At 40.9% G+C, this 18704-nt stretch overlaps 1 protein-coding gene across 1 annotated transcript in view; it reads left to right on the top strand.

The window, feature by feature from the left end:
- LOC149442410 (venom factor-like) overlaps window positions 1-15410 on the top strand; it is a gene marked incomplete at its 3' end in the record, with an annotated part of 64291 nt that extends 48881 nt beyond the window's left edge. Inside the window, exons 13-14 of the mRNA XM_089656127.1 lie at window positions 7995-8198; window positions 15249-15410. Of these exons, the coding sequence (XP_089512253.1) occupies window positions 7995-8198; window positions 15249-15410 (366 nt within the window). The remainder of the gene's footprint in view (window positions 1-7994; window positions 8199-15248) is intronic.
- Between the last annotated feature and the right edge of the window lie 3294 nt (window positions 15411-18704).

Below are 18704 nucleotides of genomic sequence, written 5' to 3'. Positions count from 1 at the left end.
TCCAAGGACATGGCTTATATAGGAAGTTCATGGGAGGAGCAAGGAGTTCAAGGTTCAAGAGCAAACAAGACACAAGGTAGGATTATCCAATAGATGAGGCAAAGTGTTGTCCAGCATCCTAGGTAGCTCAGTGAGAAGAGTTACTGCCTGACACAGTAGAAGCCCCAGGTTCAAGTCCAGGCCCTGACAGCGTCAGCTGTACTGAGTGGCTACCCCCATGATGGGATTCGCCCTGGCCTCTTGCCTTTGAAGTCCCTGGGAGGACTTACATGCCTGTTTTTATTCACTGTTTGTGAGTACCATTCTTTTACTAAATAAATTTTGGTTATTGAGGTAATGCGCAAGGTTGGTGCGCTTCTTCTTGTTTTACTTCACAGTTCTGTTCGGGCTTCCCCAGCCTTGGTTTGGAGCTGCACGACCTTGTATGCCCCGGTGGTTGCTTTGTTGGGATTTGATCTACTCACCACCGGCCTGGGTCCCGGAGCGCAGGAGAAATTGCATTTAGTCTATTAAAATTGTGCCCACCTGGGCAATGGCATCAAACGACATAAATTTTACTGTCCATAAAAAGCCTTTACAGGTTACTACTTTATATTTATACAGGATGCCTCATGCTAGAATTACTGCCCATGATCTGACATTCACAGTGTGTAGGATGTTCGCTGTTTGTTTTTTTTAAATGATTTACTTTTTTTTTTTTTACACTTTTTTTTATGACTTTTATTGCTGTCACTAAATATGCAGACATCCCTTGTGACAGCAATAGGCAGTGACAGGTACTCTTTATGGAGAGATTCAGGGGTCTTATAGACCCTCTGCCCTTAAAAGCATTTGATCACACTAAGATCGGTGTGATCAAATGCTTTTCATTGTTAAAAATGGCGCCATTTACATCTAGGGAAACCGGAAGTGATGTATGTGGCGGTTTCTCTAATACATAGAGGTGAACAGAGTGGTGCTGGTCTTTAGAAAGAAAACAAACTCTCTTGCGCTCTATGACCCAACACGGGGTAGGTAGAGGGAGTCAGGACTTGGACGTATTTACCAACAGTGCAGATGGGGTTGTGCAGCTCCAAACAAGGCTGGGGAAGCCCGACCAATACTGTGAAGCGAAAACAAACAAAGAGCGCACCAACCTTGCGCATTACCTCAGTAAGCCAAAATGTATTAATTACAGATTTATACTCACAAACACTGAAGTATATAATGCATGTAAGTCCTCAAAGGGACTAAGGATAAAAGCAGCTTGCGCAAGTCCCATCATAGGAGTGGACACTCAGGGAACACCTGACGCGTTTCGAAGGACGAACCTTCTTCATCAGAGCTTAACTGAACAATGAGTGATCACTCCTATATATACTCTATGTCAGGGACCGCCGCGGCTCCGTCCCCGATGCATGCACACTAGCGGCAGCTCACGCCGGGACACAAGCACCAGGTCCCGGCGGGCCGTGGCTGACAGGATGCCGCGCATGTGCAGTAGGAGCCGCGGGCACGTCTTGGGCGGCCAATGACAGTGCAGGGCGCGATATTTAAAGATGCCCTGCACTGTCACAAATTGCCGCAAGGTCTGACCTGTTAGCTGAAGTTTCCTGTGCCCTGTGATTATAGACCCGGATTGTTTGACCTTCTGCCTGCTCCAGCCCTGACCTGGATTATCTGACTACGCTGCCTTCTCCTGAGTTTGACCCGGATTGCCCCTGACTACGCTGCCTTCTCCTATCCCGACCCCCGGCTTGTTTGACCATTCTGTGGACTGACTTCGATACTGACCCTGCGTGTGACCCCACCACTCTCTGTCTGCCGTCTCTGTACCTCGCCATTCCCCATGGTAACAAACGCCGGTTTATCCTGCCTGGTCCTGCCGGCCTCCTCACATCTGGCTCTCTTCTGGTTTACACTCATCCCCGGAGGCTTCCTCTGCCACTGGTGGTATTGCTCGGAGGTCGTGACCTGGTCCTGGTTCTGCTCCAAGTCCATCCCCACCATCAGGGGCCCTGGTGAAAACGCAGACCGGGACTTAGACTCCACGCTCCGGGTGATTCCGTCTAGTGGGCCGCCAGAGGCACCACCTGGTGGATCCGTAACACTCTAGAACTAGCCACGGCCCGCCGGGACCTGGTGCTTGTGTCCCGGCGTGAGCCGCCGCTAGTGCGTATGCGCCAGGGACGGAGCCGCGGCGGTCTCTGACATAGAGTATATATAGGAGTGATCACTCATTGTTCAGTTAAGCTCTGATGAAGAAGGTTCGTCCTTTGAAATGCGTCAGCTGTTCCCTGAGTGTCCACTCCTCTGATGGGACTCGCGCAGGCTGCTTTTATCCTTAGTCCCTTTGAGGACTTACATGCATGATATACTTCAGTGTTTGTGAGTATTATTCTGTAATTAATACATTTTGGCTTACTGAGGTAATGCGCAAGGTTGGTGCGCTCTTTGTTTGTTTTCGCTTCACAGTATTGGTGGCGCTGGTCTTTGTTCGGCAGAAGTGCCATGTGGTCAACCGGGTGTACAGGTGGGATGAGACAGCCCAAGAAAGCCATGAGATGGGGGGGATGTCCCCTCCTGCTGCTGGTAAAAGCAATCCAGTGTCTAGTTAGCCACTTAGATTGCTTTTACAAGAGAGCTGACTGTCGACTCTAAAAAATGATACCGCGATGAAGCCTGCAGCTGTGGGCATCATCCCAATATAACCACTTGAATTCCAGTGACATGCCAGTATGGTCCGCAAATTAATAATATTTAAATACCATGCCCATTATGGACAAGAGCTCATCCGTGCTCCTTTGTATACAAAATTACAAAATATGGTCTGATCTCTGAGGGAGATATGACCAAGGAAATGCTTCCTACGGCCTGCAGTAGAATGGGGGCATCATCTCAGCCTAGGCCAAGTCCATGGACTGGAGCTTAAGCACTGACCTTTAATGATAAAGGATGGAGCACTTTATAAAATTATACTTTTGCTGTATATTGTGACATATAAGGAATTAATTCATTCAGACTTTAAATAGAAGTGGTAGACCCTCAGTTAAGTTTTAGTTGTTGTCTGCACTCCATCACCTTCTGTGTAATTGATGGGTGTCATAAAGAACAGCAACTAAGGGGAAATCTCACCAATGGGGGAACAGAGTGTGACAAAAAACAAGTTTGGTAGCGCGGAGAAGGGTTAGGCACCTACAGCCTTCACCTCACTATTAGTAAGTCTCACGACCAATGGTGGGGTTCAGCTGAGAGTGGATAGTGCCCCATTGTGCTCTAGTAGCTGAAGAACTTCAATCTTGCTGGTTGCTTATCATTACTTATCTGAACACAGGTCTTTGTTGAATTACTGTATGGATTAACCAAACAATTTTATTTAATTTAATTAGGAAAATGGTGCTGCATTTGTCTTGGGCAACAAGAGGTTGGATGGATAGCTGTAATGAATACTTCAGTTTTTGGAGGTTGTCACCAAGTTATGGGTGGATGTGCCCAAAAATCCAACCTCTTTGTTGCTTCTTTTTCATTTTAACATATATTTTATATTGCATAGAAAATGGTAAGAGGCATGAAAGTCAGTTGTGTGTGCATAAGACAACTGTAATGGAGTTGGGAAATAGATTGGAGGTGACATTGTGCTTTTCACATTCTACTGGATGATCCAGTCTAACAACGTCTGTAACTGAATGTCAATTTTTATTTAACCTCTCTCCTTCAGGTCAGCTTTTATGGCCAGATTGTCTTTGGCAAAAGTTCCATAGAAAGTGCCATGAATTTGCTGAAAGGCAAACTAGACAGTGGGAAGGTTGCTGCCACCCCTGAAAGAAAAGTTTCTTCTACTAATCAAAGAATTGTCAAAGGACCAGTGGTGGCACAACTTTTTAGGCCAGCGCCAATATTCCAAGAGCTGCCCAATTTTTCCAAGAGCTTTTTTTCCTAAACTTATGTGGTGCTAACCAAAATATTCGTTCTAAGCGTATTAATTTGTGTTAAAAATATAGTGCAGTGCTGTAATATAGATATGTAAATAGATATGTAAACAAATAAGTGAGCATAAAGTTCATAAAATCTTCATAAATGCAAAAAAAACTCTTGTAGAAAAACTTGCAGTGAGAATCTTCTCTATATCAAAATAGGTGACTGGAACCGTATAGATAAAATGCGCACTCACCAACCGCGCATTAAATATGCGCATGTATATGACCATCTATCAGGTAATTAGCCAGGCACAAGGACCATCCCTCCCAGGTGGATCATCAGGCTTGGGTGTAGTGATATGTAGCAAGCTCCAGAGAACACTCAAAGCCAGTAAGTGAAGGTGGATGAGCTCCCTCTTCTGGATACAAGATGCACTAGGAACCAGCTGCTATAGATCTGAAACCCTTGGAGAGAGGGTTAAAAACAGAGAGGGAGTGCTAATAGTGTAGTAGGTTCAAACGGATTTATTAGGTCACAGATAGAGTAACAACCAGGGGTACATGTGTACATATACTGCCAGTATTAGAGCAATAAAAAAAACATGTACTGACCCGGCACAGTAAGAAGCCGCCGGACCTCCTTGTGGTCACGGCGATGCAGAAAGTCACACGTGGTGTTGGCTCCTCCTGAGGCCTTTCGTGCTACGGCACATCATCAGGGGGGTGACGCCATCAGCAGTGTGACTGAAATGATTCTTCTTAAAAAGTGGAGTTCGCGCATGCGCACACGAACCACCGCCATTTTCCCGAGGCGTGGGAAGAACTACGCATGCGCTCCTTACTAGCCGCCATTTTGCCGTGGATCTCAAACAACGATCTGTGTGCCTACACAGATGTTAGGAAAAATGCTAAATGATAGCAGGGCACATTGGATCAGTGCCGATTTCCCAGGGGAGGTGGAATGCAGTATTTAAACAGCGATATTTAGATATGTTAAAGGAGTGAATATATCAATACCCCGCTCCCTCTGGACATGCTGAGAGCATTTAGGTATTCTAACAATACTCTGCTCCCTATGGATATACCGGGAGCACTTAACCCTTAACATTCCAAACAGGAATACATGTTAGATATTACATCTACTATTTCATCCATGGCATAAGGTGCATTAAATCATAAAAATCATATTTAATTATATGCAATGATAAAGATAAAAATACAAAAAATGCCAATCGACATCAAAAATCAAATAGAAAAATAGAAATAGAAAAAATATACAAAATTATCAAAAAAATTTAAAAAGCATAAGCGCACGATCCGCCGCCCTTAATTCTCCAAACAGGGAAAATACTGTATATTCTCATAGTAAGATGATCACAGCATCTATGGTGTCATCCATGACATAAGGTGCTCGGATATATGAAAGTGATAAAAAATCCTCATATAATACTTATCAGAAACAATGTCACAAATATCATAAATAAGTATATAGGAAGAAAAATAATCATAAAATGTTAAAATTATAAAGAATATATTATGATACAAAATGCAAATAAAGTTAAAAACATAAAATGCTCACCAAAATAATAGAAGTCATAAACTATCCAATCAAGGCCACATAGGTAAATTTTGTTAAATAGCATTCTGTGGCGTGCAGTAAAAAATATATATAAATAATTCACACTCTAGCTATTAGCTATAAAACAATTGATATCGACCTCTATATTATGACCGTGGGGGTATAAGGTGTCTAATTCATAAAACCCGATGGGTGTGAATTATTTATATATATTTTTTACTGCACGCCACAGAATGCTATTTAACAAAATTATGCTTTTTAAAAATGTTTTCTAATTTTGTATATTTTTTCTATTTCTATTTTTCTATTTGATTTTTGATGTCGATTGGCATTTTTTGTATTTTTATCTTTATCATTGTATATAATTAAATATGATTTTTATGATTTAATGCACCTTATGCCATGGATGAAATAGTAGATGTAATATCTAACATGTATTCCTGTTTGGAATGTTAAGGGTTAAGTGCTCCCGGTATATCCATAGGGAGCAGAGTATTGTTAGAATACCTAAATGCTCTCAGCATGTCCAGAGGGAGCGGGGTATTGATATATTCACTCCTTTAACATATCTAAATATCGCTGTTTAAATACTGCATTCCACCTCCCCTGGGAAATCGGCACTGATCCAATGTGCCCTGCTATCATTTAGCATTTTTCCTAACATCTGTGTAGGCCAGGCATGTCCAAAGTCCGGCCCGCGGGCCATTTACGGCCCGGGGGTCGGTTTAATACGGCCCTCCAACAGCCCTCCCTGCTCTGTGTAATGTGGCCCTCCCACGGCCCTCCCTTCTATGGCAGACAATCTTCTGCTTGAGAGCAGAGGGCAGTGCGCATGCCTGACTGCGGCGCGTTCTCCCTGGTCTGTGTCAATGCGGCTGTCGCACGGCCCTCCCTTCTGTGGCAGACAGTCTTCTGCTTGAGAGCAGTGCGCATGCGTGACTGTGCCGCGCTGGGAGCGACAGAGGGCGGTGACGTCAGGGCCGGGCTTCCAGCGTGAAGTGTGTTCCTCTTCCCCTCCCTTCTATGGCAGACAATCTTCTGCTTGAGAGCAGAGGGCAGTGCGCATGCCTGACTGCGGCGCGTTCTCCCTGGTCTGTGTCAATGCGGCTGTCGCACGGCCCTCCCTTCTGTGGCAGACAGTCTTCTGCTTGAGAGCAGTGCGCATGCGTGACTGCGCCGCGCTGGGAGCGACAGAGGGCGGTGACGTCAGGGCCGGGCTTCCAGCGTGAAGTGTGTTTCTCTTCCCCTCCCGGCTGCCGAGCAGAGACTTCAGCTCCAGCTACCTTTTTCACCCTTCACATTAGTGCAAGTAAGTTTTTTTTAATTTATTTTCAATACATTGTGAAAACTCAGCTGTCAGTTGATCTTAATGTTATGAAATGAAAAGTATGTGGTTTGTTATTAACTTGGCATAAAATAATTTATTTGCATTTAATTGTAATGGTTCAAAGAATGTTCGGAAAAATGTTCGGCCCTCCATCATGTTCACTTCATCCAATCTGGCCCTCTTTGAAAAAAGTTTGGACACCCCTGGTGTAGGCACACAGATCGTTGTTTGAGATCCACGGCAAAATGGCGGCTAGTAAGGCGCGCATGCGCAGTTCTTCCCACGCCTCGGGAAAATGGCGGTGGTTCGTGTGCGCATGCGCAAACTCCGCTTTTTAAGAAGAATCATTTCAGTCACACTGCTGATGGCGTCACCCCTCTGATGATGTGCCGTAGCACGAAAGGCCTCAGGAGGAGCCAACACCACGTGTGACTTTCTGCACCGCCGTGACCACAAGGAGGTCCGGCGGCTTCTTACTGTGCCGGGTCAGTACATGTTCTTTTATTGCTCTAATACTGGCAGTATATGTACACATGTACCCCTGGTTGTTACTCTATCTGTAACCTAATAAATCCGTTTGAACCTACTACACTATTGGCACTCCCTCTCTGTTTTTAACCCTCTCTCCGAGGGTTTCAGATCTATAGCAGCTGGTTCCTAGTGCATCTTGTATCCAGAAGAGGGAGCTCATCCACCTTCACTTACTGGCTTTGAGTGTTCTCTGGACCTTGCTACATATCACTACACCCAAGCCTGATGATCCACCTGGGAGGGATGGTCCTTGTGTCTGGCTGATTACCTGATAGATGGTCATATACATGCGCATATTTAATGCACGGTTGGTGAGTGCGCATTTTATCTATAGGGTTCCAGTCACCTATTTTGATATAGAGAAGATTCTCACTGCAAGTTTTTCTACAAGAGTTTTTTTTGCATTTATGAAGATTTTATGAACTTTATGCTCACTTATTTGTTTACATATCTATATTACAGCGCTGCACTATATTTTTAATACTTATGATATGAGGTCTGGTGATTCCTTGGAGTGTTCTAGCAGCTGATTTTAATAAGCGCTCGCTATATTCCTTTTAATTTTGTCTGTTGTATTAATTTGTGATTTGGAATTGGGTTTCCAATTTGTGATTTTGAATTTGAATAAAAAATATACTTATGTATTTTTTTCATCCTACAGATAGTAAACAAAGGTAGAATAATGAAAACTGGAAAACAAGAGAGATCACAAGGCCAATCCCTTGTGACTTTGCTGCTGCCAATAACATCAGATTTCATCCCATCTTTCCGTATATTGGCCTATTATGTGGTCACAACTGGAGCAGGCCGTGAGATCGTAGCTGACTCCGTCTGGATAGATGTAGCAGATACCTGCATGGGAACGGTAAGAATGTCGTAGGTGGCAACTACAGATCAAATTGGTTTGGCATCATCATCTGTGATAACAGCAGATCATGAAATCATTCTAACTTGAAAATCGTTATATATATTGCTTTTCCCCAGGAACTCTAAAAAAAGTTTTAAGCATTGACAATTTAAACATTTTGTTGTCAATATATACAGGCGTACCTCGGTTTATGAATTTAATGCATTCTGCAGTACTTTTTGTATTGCGAAAAATTTGTAGACCGAAACGCGGTTTCCCATAGGAATGTATTGAAAACCAATTCATTCGTTCTAGAGGTCAGAAAAATGTAAAAAAAAGTATTTTATCTGTTCAAAACTCTTTATAAAGTGCACTTTAAAGGCATAAATACTGTACAGGGACATGATAAAAAAAAATTTGTAAATGCATTGAAAACCAATTAATCCATTCTGGAGGTCAGAAAAAAAGTAAAAAAAAAGTCTTATCTGTACAAAACTATTTATAAAGTGCACTTTAAAGACATAGTACTGTACAGGGACATGATTAACCTCTTGCCGTCCGCCTGCTGTTTATAAACGGCAGGGCGGTGGCAGTCCAGGGGCGGGTTGCCATTCCTAAACTAGCCTTTTCTAGTTGTGCGCGCTCCCTGGGAGCGCGCACCACCGCGATCCGGTGTCCGCTGTGTCCTCCGGACACAGTGAAACACCGATCGTCGGACGGGACCTCTGTACGAGGTCCCGATCATGTGATCACCGATTGGCCAATCAGTGATCACATGCAAAGTAGTAAGCAAGATGTCACTTCTGACATCATTGCTTACTACGTGTGAAATCTATGAATGATCACAGAGGTCACATGGTACAAGGCTATTCACAACAGCCTTGTACCATGTGACAAGCTGTGACCAATCACAGCTCACTCAGTACTTCTCAATGAGTGCAAGAATGCAGACAGAGAGAAAGAGAAATGATTGCTTTTACATCCTATATGGGTGTAAAAGCAATCACTGTAAAAAAAAAAAAAAAATCTTCACCACCCCCCACAAGTAGTACAGTGTCACCATGGTGACACTGTACTGCTAGGGTGACAGTATGTAAAAAAAATAAATAAAATAAAAATGTAAAAAAAAAATGTTTAAAAATTATAATTTTTTTTTTTTTTACTAAAAAAATAACGGAATAAATTTTGGCAAAGATTTATGATGAAATATTATTTATTTGCAAAATTTTATTTAAAAAAAACACTTTTTTTCAAAATTTTTGGACTTTTTCATTTACATAGTAAAAAAAATAAAAATCCCAGCGGTGAATAAATACCACCAAAATAAAGATTTATCTGTCTCAAAAAAATGGTAAAAAATTCATATGGGTACAGTATTGCATGACCGCGCAATTGTCATGCAAAGTGTGATAGCGCTGAAAGCTGAAAATTGCCCTGGACAGGAAGGGGGTAAAAGTGTCTGGACAGGAAGTGGTTAAAAAAAATTTGCAAATGCATTGAAAACCAATTAATCCATATTGCAAAAAAAGTTCATAAACCGAGGCATTGTTTTCAATGGATTTTCATTTGTAAACCAAAAATTACGTTAACTGAGGCATTCATAAACCGAGGTACGCCTGTACGTATTTGCCAATGTAAACCCAAGTTTAGCCCTTAGCCAGCCGCATATATGCTTGGCGGGTGGGTCTTAACACCTAGTGGCCGCAAATATGCGCCCTGTTAAAACTACTTACCATGCCAAGAGCGCGCTCCCAGCATGCTCTCAGCATGGTAGCTAGTGGTGATTAGTAAGCTCCTGATGCATACTGCGATCAGGAGCTTTCCAATCATGTCACCGCTGTGACAGCCAATCACAGCGGTCATATGATCCAAAGACCCGCCTCCACTCCCCCCGCCTTTAGAAACCTAAGTATGCTTTCACACTGAGGAGTTTGTCAAGTGTTTTTGGGTTAAAAAAAGCACCTGAAAAGCTCAAGAAAAGTGCTTCTCTGTGTATGTGAATGTATATCTATGTGTTTTCAGACTGAGGCGTTGCGCTTGTGGTACGGTGTAAATATTCCTGCTTGCAGCATCTTTTGGGGCATGTTTAGGGAGTTCAAAAAAACACCCCAAAAACGCCTTAAAAGCGTCTCAAAACCTCCTCTGAGAAGCGTTTTTGGAGCAGTTTTTTTTTTTCATTATTATTTATTTATTCATTTTTTTTCTGATACAAAGAAGAACATCTATTACATAATAAAAATAAAACGGAAATACACATCACAGGTACATCCCCAATACCTAAGTTCTCTTTGCAACACATTTTCACATCCCCACCCTTCTTCCCACCCTCCTCATATTCCTGTGAATATCCTTGAAATCAAGGAAAAACGCCTGAAAAGCGCATCAAAAATGCCCCTGAGAATTGTTTTTGAACCAATTTTTTTTTCCATTATCTATTTATTCCTGAGGAGTAAAAAAAAATGCCCCAAAAACGCCTCTTCCTATTGAAATCAATTGAAACCACCTGAAAAGCGCCTCAAAAATGCCCCTGAGAAGCATTTGTGGAGCAGGTTTTTTTTTTTTCATTATTTATTTATTTATTACATTTTTCTGATACAAAGAAGATCTATGACATAATAAAAAATAAAACAGAAATACACATCACAGGTACATCCCCAATACCTAAGTTCTCTTTGCAACACATTTTCACTTCTCCACCTTTCTTCCCACTCTCCTCATATTCCTGTGAATATCCTTGAAATCAATGAAAAACGCCTGAGAAGCGCATCAAAAATGCCCCTGAGAATTGTTTTTGGAGCAATTTTTTTTTCATTATTATTTATTTATTCCTGGGGAGTTTAAAAAAATGCCCCAAAAACGCCTCTTCCTATTGAAATCAATGGAAAACGCCTGAAAAGCGCTTCAAAAACGCCCCTGAGAAGCGTTTGTGGAGGAGGGTTTTTTTTTCATTATTTATTTATTAAATTTTTCTGATACAAAGAAGAAGATCTATGACATAATAACAAATAAAACAGAAATACACATCACAGGTACATCCCCAATACCTGAGTTCCCTTTGCAACACATTTTCACTTCCCCACCCTTCTTCCCACCCTCCATATCCCTGTCCACATCCTCTTCCGTTTTCCTCCCTCATGGTTCTCTATCCATTCCTATACCCCTCCATCTTACATCCTTTCTTTCTCTCGGGATCTCAGTTAGACTTCCTCTAATACATTCCACCTAGACTGCAATTAATTCCAGATATTTTTTAGATGTTTTCAAATTTAACCAGATACTCCCATGTTTTCCTAAATGTATCTAATGTATCCACCTCAATATGATGTAACTCCTCCAACCTATAGATATTTTCCACTCTGTGTATCCAGTCTTTTACTCTTGGTAGCTCTGAGACTTGCCAAAATTTGGGGATCAAGCACTTAGCCGCACTGACTAAATGATACACTACCCTATTCCTGGGGAGTTTAAAAAAACGCCCCCAAAACGCCTCTTCCTATTGAAATCAATGGAAAACGCCTGAAAAGCGCCTCAAAAATGCCTCTGAGAAGTGTTTTTGGAGCAATTTTTTTTTCATTATTATTTATTTATTTATGACATTTTTCTGATACAAAGAAGAAGATCTATGAGATAATAAAAAATAAAATTGAAATGTGCAACACAGGTACATTCCCAACACCTGAGATCCCTTTGCAACACATTTTCCCTTCTCCACCCTTCTTCCCACCCTCCTCATATTCCTGTCCACATCCTCTTACTTCCGTTTTTCTCCCTCATGGTTCTCTATCATAATAAAAAATAAAACAGAAATACACATCACAGGTACATCCCCAATACCTAAGTTCTCTTTGCAACACATTTTCACTTCCCCACCCTTCTTCCCACCCTCCATATCCCCCAAAACGCCTCTTCCTATTGAAATCAATGGAAAACGCCTGAAAAGCGCCTCAAAAACGCCTCTGAGAAGCCACATGTCCTGTAGCCCCCCTGGCAGTATTCCCGAGTGTAGCTCGGGGTAAAGTTTCAGCACCACAAGCAATAACACCGAGCTACACTCGGGAATACCCTGCAGCGTTGCTCCGGGATCTCTTCTGCACTTACCTTGTCCTGCGCTCCCGCGATGTCCCCCCTGCAGTGTCCCCGGTAATGTCCTCCGGTGGATGCCAACATCTGTCTTCTGGGTACTGTCACCTGCGACATCGGGACATACGGGGGACGGAACTGGCGGGAAATCTGAAAATGACAAAAATTGACATTCACTAAATACACTAAAATCACATAGTAAACCATTACTGTATCAAACCATTTCACATACATTTTGTCCCGAGTGCTTTGTCCGGCGCCCTGCCTGCATTTTTACTGTTCTTTCTGCCTGGAAACTGAGAAACGTCCATGGCGTCCAAAAAGCGTCCCTTTAGGTCAAAAGCGGTTTTAGACCGGCTAGAGAACAGCGATAGTAAATCAGAACCACTTGCAGAATTGAGTGATAATGATTCGTGGGGGAAATTCATCATCAGACACTGAAAATGATTCTGCGACTTTGCTCAGTGATGTGCGAACTTGGCGCTATATTTCACATTTCAGTGTTTTTGGTTTGAATATATTATTGAATTAAATGTATTATTATTATATTATTATTTTTATGATTATTTATTATATTATAATTTATGATTTTGTGTTTTAAATTTTATCATCCCCGGGATGTTTACTAGACTCTTGTTCGGACAGATTTCAGTGAGTTATTCCTAAAAATTACAGGCCTACAATAAAAAAAATACATATTTCCATGCAAAAAAATGTACCGCTTTGAGCACAGAAATACGGACATAATCAGACCGCTAGGGAGGTTAAAAATACTCAGAAAGCGCGGTAAAAATGCCTATGCGTTTTTGTTGTGTTTTTGGGGCGGATCAGTGTCTAAGGCCTAAGCAGTTTTTCTGCCGCTTGTAAATGCATGTTTTTTTATTTCGAAATTCCAACACTCCTGGCACAGAGATCACTTGCATTTGTACATTGCGTTCATCTGCAATTACGTGCGTTTACATGCTTTTACATGCGGCTGCGTTTAGCTGCGGTAGAAAATTCTTACCTTTTCTGAAGCAACTGTTGACTTTTTCTTTTCACTGCGATTAACTGCGCCTATGTACAGATAGGTGCGGTACATCGCTCCTGGACGCAGTCAACAGAGATCACTTGCGTTTGTACACTGAGTTCATCTGCGATTACAAGCGTTTACGTGCTTTTACATGCGGCTGTGTTTAGCTGCGGTAGAAAATTCTTGCCTTTTCTATAGCAACTGTTGACTTTTTGCACGCTGTGACATCACGCCGCCGGATCACAGAGGTCCAGCGGCCATCTTTGCCTACCAGCTGGTCAGGGTATTAGGCAGCTTTAAGCTGCATGTATTCCTATTCATTCGGATACTTTTCTGGATTTTAATCTCTGCACATTAAATCCTATATTAATACCAAATTACTACACTGTGGGCACCATCATTTTTTTTGCTCTGCACCGAGCATTTAATTTCTCAGGAACCCAGGTGACCATCCCAGTGTCCAGAGGAGGGAGATCCACATCAGGCCATATTCCAGCTTACCTTAAAGGGGACCTCTGGCTGACATCTTACCACCCCAGACGAAGTCTGGGGTGGTCCCAGGTTGTATTCCATCCTACCATAGAGGGGGCCTCTGGCTGATTACCACATATTAACATACTGTGCATTTAAAATGCGCATCTGGTGAGTGTGCATTTTTACTATACCCCGCATGTCACCAGAATATTTGATTGCATACAACTGGGATAACAACATTTATCTTTATCCAGATTACTGATATTTATTGGAACTTTTATTTATCTTAACTACTTGCTGTCCGCCTGCTGTCTATAAACGGCAGGGCGGTGGCAGTCCAGGGGCGGGTTGCCGTTCATAAACGGCACCCGCCTTTTCTAGCTGTGCGCACTCCCTGGGAGCGCGCAGCACCGCGATCCGGTGCCCGCTGTGTCCTCCGGACACAGTGAAACACTGATCGTTGGACGGGACCTCTGTACGAGGTCCCAATCAAGTGATCACTGATTGGCCAATCAGTGATCACATGCAAAGTAGTAAGCAAGATGTCACTTGTGACATCATTGCTTACTACGTGTGAAATCTGTGAATGATCACAGAGGTCACATGGTACAAGGCTATTCACAACAGCCTTGTACCATGTGACAAGCTGTGACCAATCACAGCTCACTCAGTACTTCTCAATGACTGCAAGAATGCAGACAGAGAGAGAAATTATTGCTTTTACATCCTATATGGGTGTAAAAGCAATCAGTGTAAAAAAAAAAACCTTCATCACCCCCCACAAGTAGTACAGTGTCACCATGGTGACACTGTACTGCTAGGGTGACAGTATGTAAAAAAAAAATAAAAATAAAAAATAATAATATAAAAAAAATAAAATAAAAATGTAAAAAAAAAATGTATAAAAATTATAATTTTTGGTTATAAACTAATTTGGATTTTTTTGTTTTACTAAAAAAATAACGGAATAAATTTTGGCCAAGGTTTATGATGAAATATTATTTATTTGCAAAATATTATAAAAAAAACCCACTTTTTTTCAAAATTTTTGGACTTTTTCATTTACATAGCAAAAAAAAATAAAAATCCCAGCAGTGAATAAATACCACCAAAATAAAGCTTTATCTGTCTCAAAAAAGGTAAAAAATTCATATGGGTACAGTATTGCATGACCGCGCAATTGTCATTCAAAGTGTGATAGCGCTGAAAGCTGAAAATTGCCCTGGTCAGGAAGGGGGTAAAAGTGTCCGGACAGGAAGTGGCTAATTCCATTTGTTTGGACGTTTATAATTATTTATTCATTTCTTTGATTATCCACCATTATTTATGACATCATAATTAGCCCTTTATTTGGGTATCAATAAGCACTTTATATATATTATCCACTATTTATTCCGGATCATTAGAGTTTCTATCTCCTTTAACATATTATTGATTGTGTGACCAGAGAGTGCTTTTGGTAAATTTATTGCAAGGCGTCTAAAAAGTGGTCTCTTTCACAGCTGACAGTGTCGGGCGAAAGGGATCGAGACAATGCGATTCAACTCCCTGGAGCTTCTGTGAAACTCAGAATGAAATGTGACCACAAGTCCAAGGTGGGACTGGTCGCCGTGGATAAAGGGGTTTACGTGTTAAATAGCAAATATAAGATAACCCAGAAAAAGGTAAGTTGATGTTAGTAGGCAAATGTATTTGTTGTGATAATCAGAATGTAAATTATAGATTTCGGAAATTATATTTGAGATCTTTATCCAACTATAATGCTGGTTATGATAGTGATGGTGAATCAAAGTGGGGCAGCACAGTGGCTAAATGGTTAGCACTTCCGCCTGGCAGTACTAGGGTCATTGGTTCAGATCCCAACCATGGCACCTCCTGCCTGGAGTTTGCATGTTCTCCCTGTGCCTGCATGGGTTTCCTCCGGATACTCCAGTTTCCTCCCACACTCCAAAGACGTGGGTACGTTAATTGGCTCCTGTCTAAATTGTCCCTAGTATGTGTATGTATGAATGTGAGTTAGGGACCTTAGATTGTACGCCCCTTGAGGGTTAGGGACTGATGTGAATGTACAATACATATGTAAAGTGCTGCGTAAATTGACAGCACTATATAGGTACCTATAATAAATAAAGTGCTTACAATTGTGGTGATTACCCATGTGCAGAACGAAAAAATTTTTTTATTAGTTTCAGGTTCATTTGTTAAGTTACTAATTTTACTAGTTTTTGACCAGATTCAAATTTTGCCAATGGATTCAATGTATTTGAATCAAATTCTAATGGAAAATATCAAAATGATCCAAATTCATTGCGAAGAATAGCTTGTTCTAGTCTATTCGAATTTCGGAAGACGGTTATATTTATTCTATTCTGTTCTTTTTATTTTCTATTCTATTTCTACTTCTATTTTATTCTATTCATTCGCTATTCTATTCTGTTCTGTTTTAATCTATTCTTTTCTTTTCGAAATTGGAATTTTGGAAGATGGCTATATTCTTTCTTGTTCAAACATTTTATAGATTTTCCAAAGTTTGTAACAAACGTAGGACATTCAAAATACATTTACAAAGAAGAGGGACATTTTGCCATGAGTCCAAATGAAAATGTCATACAAATACAGACAACAAGGAACCAGGCTATATTCTTTCTATTCATTTCTATTATGTTCTTTTTTTTTCTATTCGTGTCTATTCTATTCCATTCCTTTATTTTATATTCTACTTTATTCTATTCTATTTTGCTTTAGTTTATCCTATTCCTTTATTTTCTGTTCTTTTCTGTTTTATTCTATTCTGTTCTTTTATTTTCAATTCTATTCTTTTCTATTCTATTCTTGTCGAAAGTCAAATTTTGGAAGACGGCTATATTCTAACACTAATACACGTGAGGTTTATTTACTAAAGCTGGTTCACTCAGAATCTTGTGCACTGCTGCATAGAAATCAATCAGCTTACAGGTTTTATTGCTAAAGCTTAATAGAAGAAGCTGAGGTTAGAAGCTAATTGGCTAGCATGCAGAGCTGCACCAGATTCTGAGTGCACCAGCGTTAGTAAATAAACCCCATAGCAGGGGCGGACTGACAACTCATGGGGCCCCCAGGCAATAGGGGATCATGGGGCCCCTGTGTCCTTGCCCAAACTGAAAAAAGCCTATGAAAAAGGTACCAGGGGCATCTCATGGGGCCCCCTACTGACCCCGGGCCCTCAGGCAGTGCCCGAGTTTCCAAATGGTCAGTCCGTCCCTGCCCCATAGTATTTGATGGGGATCAGCAATAGTCAGCAATATGTTTGTTTTTCAAATTTGTTTTCAAATTTGATTTAATTTTTGATTAAAATTTTGTCTGAAATGTTATTTCATTATTTTGAATTTGTTTAAATTCATAACTATTGTAATTTGAAAATTCGGATAAATCCGAATTTCTGAATAACAAATATTTTGTCCGAATTTTGACTCAGAACTAAATGGACCGCACATGTCTAGTGATGATCATGATGATGAGGATCTAGTAATCTAGTAATAATAATCACACAGGTATGAGTGATGAGACGATAGTAAGGAAGAGGGATGATAAGGGTGGAGGATGATTTTTGATGAAGAAAATAAGAAAGTGGATAGTTGACAACAAAGATGAAAATAATGGTTGATAATTATAATCATTCACATTATAATTCATCATTATAATGATGGTTGTGGTGATTGAGTAGATGATGTTGATTATGAAGGAGATATAGCAGTGATGAGCAGGCTGATGATAGATGTAATGACGCTGATAACAATTATTAAAGCTAATGAAGAAGAAGGGGATGATGATGATAAGAAAGAGGAAATTGTGAAATACAAATGATGGTTACTGTTGATAGTGGTGAAGATGACAATAAAGACATTTGGCTAGTGTATTTTCTAGGGAAAGGCAGCCAAAGGACATGGCTCACTGACTGATGGTTCTGATGAAAAGTTTGATGGGGCAGTGATGAGGATGAAGGTGATGATGGAAAGGATGATAAGAAATTTGATGGGGCAAAGGTGATGATGAAAATGGGGATGCTGCTGGTAAGGATGATGAAGAGTTTGATGGCGGTGGTGATGATGAGGATGATTATAAATATGATGATGAATGATGGAGATGTGGATGGAGGTGGTGATGAGGTTAAAGTGTACCTAAAGGACAACTTTGTTTTCTATGTTGGATAGAAAAAGAGGATTATAACCCCCTTTGTTTTTTTTTTTCCTTTTTTGCCATCTGTGTCCCACTGGAGAGATTTCCCTTCACTTCCTTTCCTATAGTCAAAACAGGAAGTAAGAAGAAAAAGAAGAAATACCTCAAAAGTGAGGGAATCCAGGTGGTCACCAGGATCACTAGAACTGGTGTCTCCATCAGAAGATTTCTCCTCTAACTAGCATTCTGATGTCAACCCAAAATCTGGGATTTTCATTTTTATTTTCAATGATAACAGTAAATAGAGAGGGTGAATCTCCCTATCAGGGCAAAGACAACAATAAAAACTGACAGGTGTTCTAATCCCTCTCCACTCTAGAAAAAAATAGATGATGAATGATGGTGGTGATGAAGTTAAAATGTACCTAAAGGACAACTTTTTTCTATGTTGGATAGAATAAGAGAGGATTATAACCCCCTTTGTTTTTGTTTTTTCTTTTTTGCCATCTGTATCCCACTGGGGAGATTTCCCTTCACTTCCTTTCCTATAGTCAAAACAGGAAGACAGACGAAAAAGAAGAAATACCTCAAAAGTGAGGGAATCCAGGTGGTCAACAGGATTACCAGAACTGGTGTCTCCATTGGAAGATTTCCCCTCTAACTCGCTTTCTGATGTCAACCCAAAATGGTGGTGATGATGAGGGTGATGATGAAAGTGATGGAAAATTACTGTAGATAATGGTGGTGGTGGGGATGATGAGGGTGATGATGAAAGTGATGGAAAATTACTGTAGATAATGGTG

The sequence above is a fragment of the Staurois parvus genome, unplaced genomic scaffold (assembly GCF_062004578.1).
Source record: "Staurois parvus isolate SC_StPar_1 unplaced genomic scaffold, SC_StPar_1.0 ptg000887l, whole genome shotgun sequence".
Taxonomy (NCBI): Eukaryota; Metazoa; Chordata; class Amphibia; order Anura; family Ranidae; genus Staurois; species Staurois parvus.
The sequence above is the reverse complement of the archived record's forward strand: the minus strand, read 5'-3'. Positions and strand labels throughout refer to the sequence as shown.